This window comes from Schistocerca cancellata, chromosome 3 (genome assembly GCF_023864275.1).
Source record: "Schistocerca cancellata isolate TAMUIC-IGC-003103 chromosome 3, iqSchCanc2.1, whole genome shotgun sequence".
NCBI classification, from domain to species: Eukaryota; Metazoa; Arthropoda; class Insecta; order Orthoptera; family Acrididae; genus Schistocerca; species Schistocerca cancellata.
This window is the reverse complement of record NC_064628.1, coordinates 352,559,801-352,573,119: the sequence shown is the minus strand read 5'-3', so window position 1 is coordinate 352,573,119 and position 13,319 is coordinate 352,559,801. Positions and strand designations below refer to the sequence as shown.

The 13,319-nt window shown below is 36.8% G+C and overlaps 1 protein-coding gene across 1 annotated transcript in view; it reads right to left on the bottom strand.

The window, feature by feature from the left end:
- Window positions 1-13,319, bottom strand: part of LOC126175038 (ATP-dependent DNA helicase 2 subunit 1) — a 165,911-nt gene that overhangs the window by 15,173 nt on the left and 137,419 nt on the right. Inside the window, exons 10-11 of the mRNA XM_049921540.1 lie at window positions 5,329-5,526; window positions 3,044-3,240 (exon numbers count right to left, since the gene is read on the bottom strand). Of these exons, the coding sequence (XP_049777497.1) occupies window positions 3,044-3,240; window positions 5,329-5,526 (395 nt within the window). The remainder of the gene's footprint in view (window positions 1-3,043; window positions 3,241-5,328; window positions 5,527-13,319) is intronic.

Below are 13,319 nucleotides of genomic sequence, written 5' to 3'. Positions count from 1 at the left end.
CCGATTCCTTAGTCAAGTTGTGCCACAAATTTCTCTTCTCCCCAATTCTGTTCAATACTTCCTCATTAGTTGCGTGGTCTACCCATATAATCTTCAGCATTTTTCTGTAGCACCACATTTCGAAAGCTTCTATTCTCTTCTTGTCTAAACTATTTATGGTTCATGTTTCACTTCCGTACATGGCTACACTCCACACAAATACTTTCAGAAACGATTTCCTGACATTTAGATCTATACTCAATGTTAACAAATTTCTTTTCTTCAGAAACGCTTTCCTTGCCCCAGTCTACATTTTATAGCCACTCTACTTTGACCACCATCAGTTATTTTGCTCCCCAAATAGCAAAACTCATTTACTGTTTTAAGTGTCTCATTTTCTAAATCTAATTCTCTCAGCATCACCCGATTTAATTCGACTACATTCCATTATCCTTGTTTTGCTTTTGTTGATGTTCATCTTATATCCTCCTTTCAAGACACTGTCCATTCCGTTCAACTACTTTTCCAGGTCCCTTGCTGTCTCTGACAGAATTACAATGTCATCGGTGAACCTCAAAGTTGTTATTTCTTCTCCATGGATTTTAATTCCTACTCCGAATTATTCTTTTGTTTCCTTCGCTGCTTGCTCAATATACAGATCGAATAACATCGGGGATAGGCTGCAACCCTGCCTCACTCTCTTCCCAACCACTGTTACCCTTTCATGCCCCTCAACTCTTAATACTGCCATCTGGTTTCTGTAAAATTGTAAATAGCCTTTCGCTCCCTGTATTTTACCCCTGCCACCTTTAGAATTTGAAAGAGAGTATTCCAGTCAACATTGTCAAAAGCTTTCTCTAAGTCTACAAAGTCATAGAGTCAGTATTCCCTCATGTGTTCCAACATTTCTACGGAATCCAAACTTATCTTCCCTGAGGTCGGCTTCTACCAGTTTTCCCATTCGTCTGTAAAGAATTCATGTTAGTATTTTGCAGCTGTGACTTATTAAGCGGATAGTTCGGTAATTTTCACATCTGTCAACACCTGCTTTCTTTGGGATTGGAATTATTATATTCTTCTTGAGGTCTGAGGGTATTTCGCCTGTCTCATACATCTTGCTCACCAGATGGTAGAGTTTTGTCAGGACTGGCCCTCCCAAGGCCGTAAGTAGTTCCAATGGAATGTTATCTACTCCCGGGGCCTCGTTTCGACTTAGGTCTTTCAGTGCTCTGTCAAACTCTTCACGCAGTATCGTATCTCTCATTTCATCTTCATCTACATGCTCTTCCGTTTCCATAATACTGTCCTCAAGTATGCCGCCCTTGTATAGACCCTCTATATACTCCTTCCATCTTTCTGCTTTCCTTTCTTTGGTTAGAACTGGCTGTCCATCTGAGCTCTTGATATTCATATATGTGGTTCTCTTTCCTCCAAACGTCTCTTTAATTTTCCTGTAGGCAGTATCTATCTTACCCTTAGTGATATATGTCTCTAAATCCTTACATTTGTCCTCTAGCCATCCCTACTTAGCCATTTTGCACTTCCTGTCGATCTCATTTTTGAGACATTTGTATTCCTTTTTGCCTGCTTCATTTGCTCCATTTTTATATTTTCCCTTTCATCAATTAAATTCAATATTTCTTCTGTTACCCAAGGATTTCTACCAGCCCTTGTCTTTTTATCTACATGATTCTCTGCTGCCTTCACTATTTCATCTCTCAAAGCTACCCATTCTTCTTCTACTATATTTCTTCCCCCATTCTTGTCAATCATTCGCTAATCTCTCCCTGCTCTTACCTACATACGTTAATGGTTTGTAATTTTTTGATGCTAGGTCTCATGATAAAAAATACCTTACACATAAATGGGTGAATTATCCAGAAAAGGTTGCTTTAGAAATTAAACTATGAAATTGTGAGAAGAAATATTGCCTGCCTTTTACTACATTGGTCATTGATCTTTTTTTAAAAAAAATTCATACAGAACTTGCAATGTGTAGTGACAATAAAATAAAAAAAAAAGGTTTTGTTGGATTGCTTTTAAATAAATACGAGATGCACATAACAGACTATATGTTTTTTTTCCGGCAGTGTATTACTTAAATGATGATATTGCTCTTTTATGAAAGCTTGTATAATGACAGTTATTAGTATTGTATAATGTTTATAAAATGTCTGTAATTTTCTTTACCTTCAGATTTGGATTATTTTAATTACTGTACAAATTCCTAATAAGTGACTTGTATAATTTATCTAAGGTAATGTAAACAGTAACATCTGTAACCGCACTGCCACCTAGTGGACACAAGATGTAGCTTGCCTGTCATAGCACCTGACATTGTACAGTGGTAGTGTGTGGTCGGACATAATCGGTGAAAGCTGCATGGCAACATGACTGTAAATAATATTTTTATTAATGGCATGCTGGTAGAGCTTGCATCTCCAAACTACTTAAATTTTCAACACTGTCAAAATATATGGCATAATTTTGAAAAAGATGAGGTATGTTACTTACATGTAAAATATTGTACATATGTATTTCATTACTATTGGTACAGAAAAAAAAAAGTTTACAAATGCAATGTGTGTCTTGCCGCATTGCAGATCTGAAGATGGACAGCAAAAAAGTGTCGAAACCTGTCATCAGTTCAAAATAAATATTAAAATGTGATCTTGGCTCTGGAGTATTTCTTCAAATATTAATTGTTATCTACATCAGTTGTCTGTGGTATTACTTTTTTTAATCATCATCATCATCATCATCATTATCATCATCATCATGATCACTGCTGTATTTGGGCTGACAGTTACACCTGACGGACAAGAGGAGAGGAAAAGGGCAATGTATTTTTATATATGACCGGCAATGAAATTTATAGTCTTTGTTGTCACAAATGTTTGGCTGTTTCTTCTGAATATGTTGTGATTTCTGTGGTTGTGGTTATCGTGGGACCTGAGAACAGAGCTGTTTAGATTTGTATGACTTCAAGTCCATTAGTGCCTGCAGAGCCCAACTATCATTTCTCACAGCAGAAGTTCCACAATACAGATCAAATATTTATTACCTGTCCTTGTTCTGCCAGCTTCTGAATCTCACTTTTGTCAACTTTTTTGATTTTGCCAATATTTTCGGCATTTCCTTCAGCACCAGCCCGTTTTTTTGGTGGTGGTTTTTCTGATGTGTAGTTGGCCAAGTTTGTAGCTTTAGCAAAATCTTTTGAAAGTGATCCTAGTCTCTCTTTCATAGCATCCATGTCCGGCACTGGAAAAAAAAGAAAGAAACAAACAAAAGTGTAAATAACATTCTGGATGGTATGTGTTTACAGCAATACCATCAACTGAGGTGAGATTGATTCTTTTTCAGGATTCTGCATTTCAGAGAAGTTAAGAAACACTCAATTAAGAGTTTCTAAAGAATGAAGAAATGACATGATAGTTTTATGACCAAGTTCATCCAGGGCAATGTAACTGTTCTATACAGTGAATACTTTTTTTACAGAAAACTCTTCTGTTCAGGAATAGCTGAATGTATATTCAAAAAATATATTATGTACTAACATCCTAAAGTTTATTTTACTGGGAAAAATATAGAAATCAAAAAAGCAAAGAATCACAAAAACATGCTTTTCTTTTTAAATAATAATGCTCTTCCGCATTAGATGGCACAATAAGATTTCATTAATAATATGACTATTATTTCAAAGTTCAAGGTAATTCCTATCAGCCAGCCACTAATTTTCTACTTACGCAAAAGAATTAAGTTCTATACACTAAAAAGTCTCTTTTTACTCTATAGCATTGGTGGTATTACTTTTCCGGTTACATCCTCCTATTCATACTGTAAAGAATCTCTGTCAGGCCATTTTCATCTTCTCCTGAAATTTTTCACTGAGTACAAAAGTGGGTCCTTTGTTGCAGGAAGTTTCTGGGTAATCTCTCTACACTTTTCTTCATTATAACTAACAGACACAAAGTCATTCTTTTCAAACTATTTCCTCTGTCGTAATGATAAACCCAATTAATCACAAGTGGCATTTTCAACTTCAGAATAACTGACAGCCTCACTTTGGTCATCAGATCCCAGTTCCATTTCAGGTTAGTTGAATCCTCATCATCATTCAAGATAACAGCATTCTTTGAGTGTCCTAACTGCATCTTTGGCTTTTTTCTCTCAGATTACCAAAAGTGATATTCTACCCAGTAGTACAATTAGCATCCTTTTTTGCAATCCAGAACTAATAACTCCTTCAACACATCTATGTCTTTCTTGTGAATGTTGTAGTATCATTTATAAAGCTCTTCATAACTTTGAAATTTGCTCAGAAACTCTTATTCACAGTGGATACATACAGCATTTCCTGAAACTTGGAATGAAGTTTTGCTTTACATTTGGCATGACTGATTCAATTAATTTCTTTAAAACATTAGGAAAAGTATCTTTACAAACCCCATGACCAAAGTCATCCCTTCCATAAGCACAGAAAGTTTAACAAATGTGCTCAGGGACTTTCAGTGCCAATTGACAGCAGAAAGGGAACATTGTTCTCACAAAACCTAACTGGGTAAATTTAGAGAACCAGTATTTTCCTCCTCTATATAAGTCATAGAGATACAAGGAGAATGAAGCACAGTACATAATGGACTTGTGCCAAGGCAAAGACCTAGACTTTTTATCCTCTCAACCTATGTGAGAACAGAACAGAACGGAAAACTGCTAACCCAAGTACGGAGTTCCCTCCGCCATCCACTGTAAAGTGACTTGGAGGGTGTATATGTAGATGTACGAAACCAGTTCCTTTACTCAGAGAATGGACACTTGGAGCAAAAGCTATAGTTCTGTGCTGGACCCCAGGCAAAGAAAGAAATTTTACATGTTTTTATTTGGTTATAATTTCATTTTATCAATTCTTTTCTTTGTAGATACTTTTAATGACAAGTTTTAATTTACCTTTAATGGGTAGATTAAAACCCAATTTCATTAAATTATTATTATTATTATTATTATAGTTTTCAAACACCTGATTTCAAGGTTTACAGCACATAGATGCTGCACCACCCACTTGGAATTATGTGGATCAAAGTGTTACAGAGTGAAGCGAAGTAACTGTTATTTTATAGCAAATAAAGAACCAATACATTATTTGCCATATATTGTACATTTTAAGGATTATTTGGGAAGAAAATCTGATTATAACTATTAAAAATATAGCAAACCAGTCATCACAAATAGAGTGATAAGGAATTAAAACAAGAAGTTCAAAATTTCAATTTCACAGTCAACATTTAAAAATAAAAAGTTACTATGTAACAAAGCAAGTTTAAAAGATATATATAATGAAGAACAAATTACTTGTTGAGTCTTCAAACTCAGGAGTTGGGTAATTTAATGCCGCAGCTTCCAGATATTGCCGCATCTTCTGGATCTTGGGATTGGTAAAAACACGTGGATTGTAAGTCATTTTAAGTTTTGAAATAACTTTCTCTGCCACACTGACCATTTCAGGTGATGCTTCTTCCACTTTCTGCAAAGTACAGTCTCTGATTTCACCTGAGAGAGAAAACATTGTTTTAGTTTACTACATAACAGAAATATGCACCCACTAATATAAGGAGCTGAACATTTTAGTGTAACTGCCATACACCATAATACACTACAAAATTTAATTACAAAGTAATACAGTCCCATATAATTCCTCTATATAAAAATATTTATGGGCATCACTCAATAAGTGTGAATAGAGACCAAGAGTTCGGGAGGTGTCATTGCTTGGTAATGTTTGTAATAATTGTGGGCAAATGCGAGCCGAATTGGTGACACTTCGCTCTCAGCTCCAGGCTGGGATGGCTTCAGTTACACAGCTTGAGGCTGGAGTGGATGGGCACCACTGTTTTGGATCAGCTGTGGAGATCCAACGGACATCTAGCATGTCTGAGTCCTCCAATCGGTCCTCGCCTGTGGCCATCCCAGTAACAGCTTCCTAATGCACCTGTAGTCGAGTGGGAGGTCGCCCCGGGGCGTAGCAGGTGGTGAAAGACTTCCTAGGGGGCCCCACGTAAGGTCTCCCTGGTTAGTCTGACAAACAGGTTCCAGGTGCTGTATGTGGCTGACACTGTCCCTAAGCCAGATGCTGCTGCCTGTCCTGTTTCAGAGGAAACCTCTCAGCCTGCAAGATCTGGACAATCACAGTGGGTGGGATTATTGATAGTTGGGAGCTCCAATGTTAGGCGCGTTATGGGGCCCGTTAGGGACAAGGCTACCAAGGCGGGGAAGGAAGCCAATGTACTCTCCATGGCATACTGAGTGGAGTCACTCCAGATGTGGAACGCAGTGTTGGATTTACATATAGGCTCACTAGGAACAGGTCTAGGGGCGGCATTTTTTGCTGTGTACTCATTTTAATCTCTTACATTTTAAAATAACTGCACTTACAAATGACAAAAATTTTTAATATTGTTAAACAACTTACTAGTTTAAATAAGCCTTAAGAAAGAAATTCGACAATACAAGCTCGGAAATATACATAGTTTACTTAGTGACTGAATGGAAATATAACACCGGGTTTCTGTCTGGTGCCATCTTCATGACTGTACAAAATATTTTGAAGTAAGCTGTCTGGACGGAAATCTACAATACAATGTTTGAAACGTTATTATTCCGAGAATGTTGTCGGCTTCTACTTAACCATACCATATTTTCCCCTTGAAAATACCTGTGATAAACTAATCAGCAGTTTCTTAAATACTGTAATGTGTGGGCCTCAGTATGTAAAATCCGACTCTACTTAAATTTCTTGTAGAAATTATGGGGAAGTATCAAGTCAACCCCCATTACTGTAATTAATGTGAAAGCTCTGTAGTCTTCAATATCTGAGCTTTGATTTAATGACACCCATTTAACAAAACATGTTGATACTGGGAATGTTTTACATTTTTAAACACATGCTTATATGGTTCAAATGGCTCTGAGCATTATGGGACTTAACAGCTATGGTCATCAGTCCCCTAGAACTTAGAACTACTTAAACCTAACTAACCTAAGGACATCACACATGTTTATACTTAAAAGAACATAAGCAGAATATCTAATAATGTGTGAAATACACTTTACAACAGTTTAAAAATTTTATTTATTTATTTATTTAGTTACTTTTTGTGGCAAAAAAAGAAGAAGAAACCAACTTTCATTTGTCTCATTTATTGTGCTGCAGCCTGCATGATATCAAAGTTCCCACTCTGTGCAACCGAATAGTATGTGGCATTGCAAATTTTATATTAAACTATGTAATGACGCTTTTTTCTTCGAGGAAAGGTTATTTTTATTTTATGGTGGAACAAAAGATGCATTTGAGTGTAGACATAACAGCAGTGTTTACACAAATGACAATACACAACATGAACTACCAACAACACTATTTAAGTTTGTAGTCTCTCTTCTCTGCCCACAGAAACAACTAAAATGTTATACGAATAAGAGTGATAACAGTCGATTCAGCACACCTCACTGCAAGAAACTGCAAAAATTATTTTCTTTTTAAATTAGAAAGACAGTGTCAAGAATATTCAGAACACATTTGCATCCCAGCTAAAATTTCTGCAACGCAGGAAACAGAAGCCAGAAGAGGGACTGTCCCATTTCATTTAAGAGAGAAATTCCAACCGGCTGATGTGCTTCTATTGTTCACTGACAACAGAGAAACAGGCTACAAGGAAATATAATTATTCTGCATTGTCGTTCTTTGATATCACAGTTACGTCGAGTAACCCGAGTTGGTCAATTCATCACCCCATGTTTAAAGGAAAAATCTTTGTGCTCGTGTACCATGTTTAAAGTAAAAATCTTTGTGCTCATGTGTGGTGTAGTATGATTGGAACTGGATATAGTCTTTCTTTCTTTCTTTCCTTTTCCAAAATTTTTTTTCATTTGTTTTGACTGTTGGTTGACAATTTTGTAAGTGCCTTAACATGAATAACAGTGAAAAAAGTAAATGGGCAAAATTAACCGAGGCGGCATTACAGAAATTATCGAAGGAAAGGTGAGAATGAGAAGCCAATGTTCTAAAAACGCTTGGCAGAGTAGATAAATTTTTTGCAAAAAAAGTGTTGCTGGTTCGACTTCGAGCTCAAGAAGTACGGATGATGTTTCTGGCACTACAGCTGTTGTAAAAGAAGTAAATACAGACGAAACAAAAGTTAAAACTGAAGAGAAACAAATTGTTCCTGATTTCGAGTTTCACAAAAAACTAATTGTCAAGTCAGACATTACAAAAAGAAATAACCTCGTTAGTGATGATCCTGCAGGTTGGTGTGTCAATGAATCAACAATTGACATTCTCTTACAATGTGGCATTAATCAAAATTTTAATGGTGGTTTTTCTAATTCAAGAAGATCAATAGGCAATAAAACCAGATATTTGAACAAAAATGTATTTTACTGTAAAGTTTTAAATGGTGACTCAACTTTGTGCAATTTTCTAGTATACTCCTGTACCACCGGTGCTGTTTTTTTGTGCACCATGTAAGTTGTTCATAGGTAAGGCCCCGAATGCTACTAATGGTTTTGCAGATTGGAAAAGTATTTCTTGTATTTTATCTCATCATCATGAGAATTCACCTGAACACAAAAATTCTGAGTTATCACTCATTTCGAGTCATATGTTGAGACAGAAAAAAAATGTACTGGTGCAGTGTATTGAAAAGGGTGTTTGCAGTAGCGAAGAAGCTAAAAAGTTGTGGACTTCCCCTACGTGGACACAATGAAAGATTCCATTCATTACATAATGGTCAATTCATGATGTCTTTTGAATTTATAGCCAAGTTTGATCCTTTCCTCGCACAGCACATTGAACGATATGGAAATCCAGGGCAGGGACATACACGTTATCTTTCTTCCACAATCTGCGATGAAATAATAGAGCTTCTTTTTAACAAATAAAAAGAATTATCATAAGTGAAATAAAACAGGCTAAATATTTCTCTATAATAGTAGATTCTATTGCGGACATTTCACATATTGATCAATTACCTTCCATATTAAGATACATGAACAAGAATGGTGAACCTGTTGAACGTTTCCTTCTGTTTTTACCAAACCCGGAACACAAGTCCGAAAACTTAGCTGAGACCGTACTAAAAGTCCTGTCTACAGATTCCATTGACATTACTGACTGTAGAGGCCAGTCATATGATGACAAAAGCAATATGTCAGGAAGCTACACTGGTTTGCAGGCACCCATTAAAGAACAAAATCCAAAAGTGCATTATGTGCCTTGTGTAGCACATTCTTTGAATTTAGTTGGCACTAATGCTGCAAGCTGTTATCAGGAAGCATGTTCATTTTTCAATGTAGTGCAAAACCTTTATAATTTTTTCTCTGCTTCTACACAGTGCTGGGATAAACTTATTTCTTTCATGAAACCAGGAAGCAAAATGTAAAAAGTTTATCAAAAACATGTTGATCAGCAAGAGAGGAAGCGTGCATAAGTCTATATGAAAACTGGGAGGGCGTTATCAATACCTTCAGATGTGATGCCAATAATAGGTTTGAAAAACCACTTGTGCGAAAAGAGGCTTCAGCTTTACTGTATCAACTCGCAGACTAGAAACAGTATTCATGATGACAGTTTGGAAGGACATACTCCAGAGATTTAATAGTGTAAATCTGAAATTGCAAAGTGTAAATATTGATACTAAAATAGTGCATGAATTATACGAATCACTTGTAGGATTTATTGCATCTATTTGTGGCATGTTCAACTATTATGAAAATAAATCCATGGAGATTGTGACTGATATAGACTGGATGCACCTATAAAAGATCACAGAGATGCAAACTTCATTATGACGAGGAAGCAGACTCTGATGAAGTTTTTCTGACCGGAAGGGAAAAATTTAGAGTCAAAACATTTCTCCCAGTACTCGACAAGTTTTACTACGTATTAGTGAGGAGGAAGGAAAGCTAAAGAACACTGTTGGACTCCTTCACAGTTTTCAGTAACCTTAAGAACAATTCACATGACAATATTGCTGAAAGTGCAGCAAAACTCCAAGTGTCATATGACAATGATTTAGAGCCTTCCTTCCCTAGTGAATGTGTATATTTTTCGAACTTTTGAAATCTTCTGAGATTAGTGATATACCAGTCAAAATGAATAAATTTTTACAAAAAGAGAGGCTACATACCATGTTTCCAAATGTTGACATTCGTCTTAGAATATTTCTATGTATGGCACTTACAAATTGCTCAGCAGAATGTTCATTTTCTGCTCTTAAAGATTGAAATCGTACCGACATTCTACATTGTCTGAGGAGAGATTGAACACCTTGTCCATATTCACATTGAATCCGACCTCCTAACTGATAACCATCTGAAAACTTTGCTGACTGGTGAGTTTGTTTATTGATATTAGTTTTAAAAATTTAGGATTATACTGTGATTTTTATTATAACTTAGAGCACATTCATTGGATTTACAAACTATATATTACCTGTTTATTTTACAACTGACGATAGCAGAACGCGGAACTAAACCTCCTTTACATGCAGACATGACCGAAGGTGTCCGACAATACTAAACAATACCCAAATGGCCAGGTCGATCGGAGCTGTACAGTCGAGTCATACCGATACTGTAGTATATTACAACTGATGCACGTTCTTGGGATCTGCTGAAATATATAGTTATTGTGGAAATATACGTTATCAGAGAGTATGCTCAGATGAAAAAGTGTTAATAAATAACGCAGTTCAGTTCTGTCGGTAAATACGTAAAAGCTTTGCTAATACCATTAGAAAGAGCTGTGGTGAGAGCAGTAGTTGCAGTACAAATCTGTTCAGCCCTTGCATATGTTAAAGGTGAACACTTAATATGCAGCATCTAGCTACACAGACCCTAACACTTTGCACATTGATTATTAGATTATAAAACAAATTTGGTTTTTCCACTGTAGTCTGTAAAATTATGTAATAGCAAATCCAGTTCTGTGTTTGGTCATCTGTATTTAGTTATTAGTTCATGCATCAAAATCTGTATTTTATTTTAATTTCTTATGCTTTCCTATAGATTCATGTATTAATACCGAACATGTTTCTTTTATCTACTACACATTCAAGTTATTAGATCGTAAAACGATAGCTTAATTTTAATTTTGAATGCATCTCTGTAAAAGCACATATTAATTTCTAATGTATGACATGTTTGATTCAATTTTTAGATCATAACACAACTTTTTTATTTTCATTTTCAATGGTTTCCTGTAAAAGAACATATTAAAAGTGAATGTATAACAAAAATCCGTTGTCTCCTACATGCTCTGCTGAATTATTAGGCCATAAAAGAGAAGTTATTTTCCTTGTGTTCATTTCTGTTGTCTTTCGACAGAAGAATGTGTTAACGCAATGCAGTTTTAAGTTTGTTTTATCTGGTGCCGTACATCAAGTGCAGTTCTGGAACCATATTACCTTTTCGTTGAGCGTGACTAAACTGCTGACGCATCCTTCAGAACAATAAATAGCAGAGTACGGAAATTGCTCACTGCACACCAACCCAGAAAGGCAATTTTGAAGTAATCAGGTAATCGTAATTAATTTAAATTTTTTTTTTTGGGGGTGGGGGGTGGGGGAGGCGTAGGGGGCGGGGGTGGCAGGCATGTAATATGGTGTGCCTAGGGGCGCAAAATTTTTAAATCTACAACTGGTGGAACGGGTCCTCCCGGATGCCATGAAGAGCACGGGTGCAGGTGGTGGCTCCCGTCGGTACCAATGATGTGTGTCACTTTGGATCAGAAGAGATTCTCTCTGGTTTCGAGCGGCTAACAGAAGTAGTAAAGGTTGCCAGCCTTGCTAGTGAGATGAAAGCAGAGCTGACCATTTGCAGCATAGTTGACAGGACCGATTGCTGACCTCTGGTACAGAGCCAAGTGGAGAGTCTGAATTAGAGGCTCAGTCGGTTCTGCAACCGTGTAGGCTGCAGATTCCTCAACTTGCGCCAAAGGGTCGTTGGGTTCTGGGTTCTGCTGAATAGGTCAGGAGTCCACTATACACAGGAAGTGGCTACACAGGTAGCAGGGGCTTTGTGGCATGGACTGGGTGGTTTTTTAGTTTAGAGGATTTTGGGAAAACACAATAAGGGATTCAGTCACAAAGGCTGCAGGCCGAACACAGGAAGACGTAGATATAGGATCCATTGATATAACAGTTGTAAATTGTCATAGCTGTGTTGGGAAAGTACCAGAGCTCCAAGTGCTAATAGAAAGCACTGACACTCAAATCGTTATAGGCACTGAAAGCTGGCTAAAACCGGAGATAAGCACAGCTGAAATTTTTACGAAGAATGTAATGGTGTTCTGAAAGGATAGGCTAAACAAGGTTGGCGGTGGCCTGTCTGTTGCTGTTGGAAGTGGTTCATCTTGTCATGAAATTGTGAGTTAGTATGGGCAGAGGTCATTGTTGGCAAACAGAATAAAATAATAATCGGATCCTTTTACCGACCTCCCAATTCAGATGATACAGTTGCTGAAAGGTTCAAAGAAAACTTGAGTTTGATTTCAAACATGTACTTGACTCATACGATTATAAGTAGAGGTGACTTCAATTTACCATCGCTATGTTTACATGTTTAAATCCATAGGTATGCATAAAACATCATCCAAAATTGTGCTACATGCATTCTTTGAAAAATATTTAGAGCAATTAGTTCATGAGCCCACGCAAATAGTAAATGGTTGTGAAAACACGCTTGACCTCTTAGCAACAAATAACCCTCAGTTAATAGAGAGCATCAAAACAGATACAGGGATTAGTGAACACAGGGTTGTCATAGCGAGATTGAATATTCTAACCACGAAATCCTCCAAAAATAAACCAAAAATATACCTATTCAAAATAGCAGATAATAATTCACTTGATGCCTTCCTGGGAGTCAAGTCAATCTCCATCCCTCCATTAACAATAGTGTAGACCAGATGCGGCTTGAATTCAAAGAAATAGTACAGACAGCAATTGAGAGATTTATACCAAACAAATTAACAAATGATGGAGCTGATCCTCCTTGGTACACAAAACGGGTCAGAACACTGTTGCAGAAACAATGAAACAAACATGCCAAATTTAAACAGATGCAAAATCCCCAAGATTGGTGATCTTCTACAGAAGCTTGAAATTTAGCACGGACTTCAATGCGAGATGCTTATAACAGTTTCCACAAGGAAACTTTGTCTCAAAACCTGGCAGAAAATCCAAAAAGATTTTGGTTGTATGCCAAGTATGCTAGCGGCAAGACCCAATCAATGCCTCCTCTGCTCGATAGCAATGGAGATATTATCGACGTCAGTGCTGCCAAAGCAG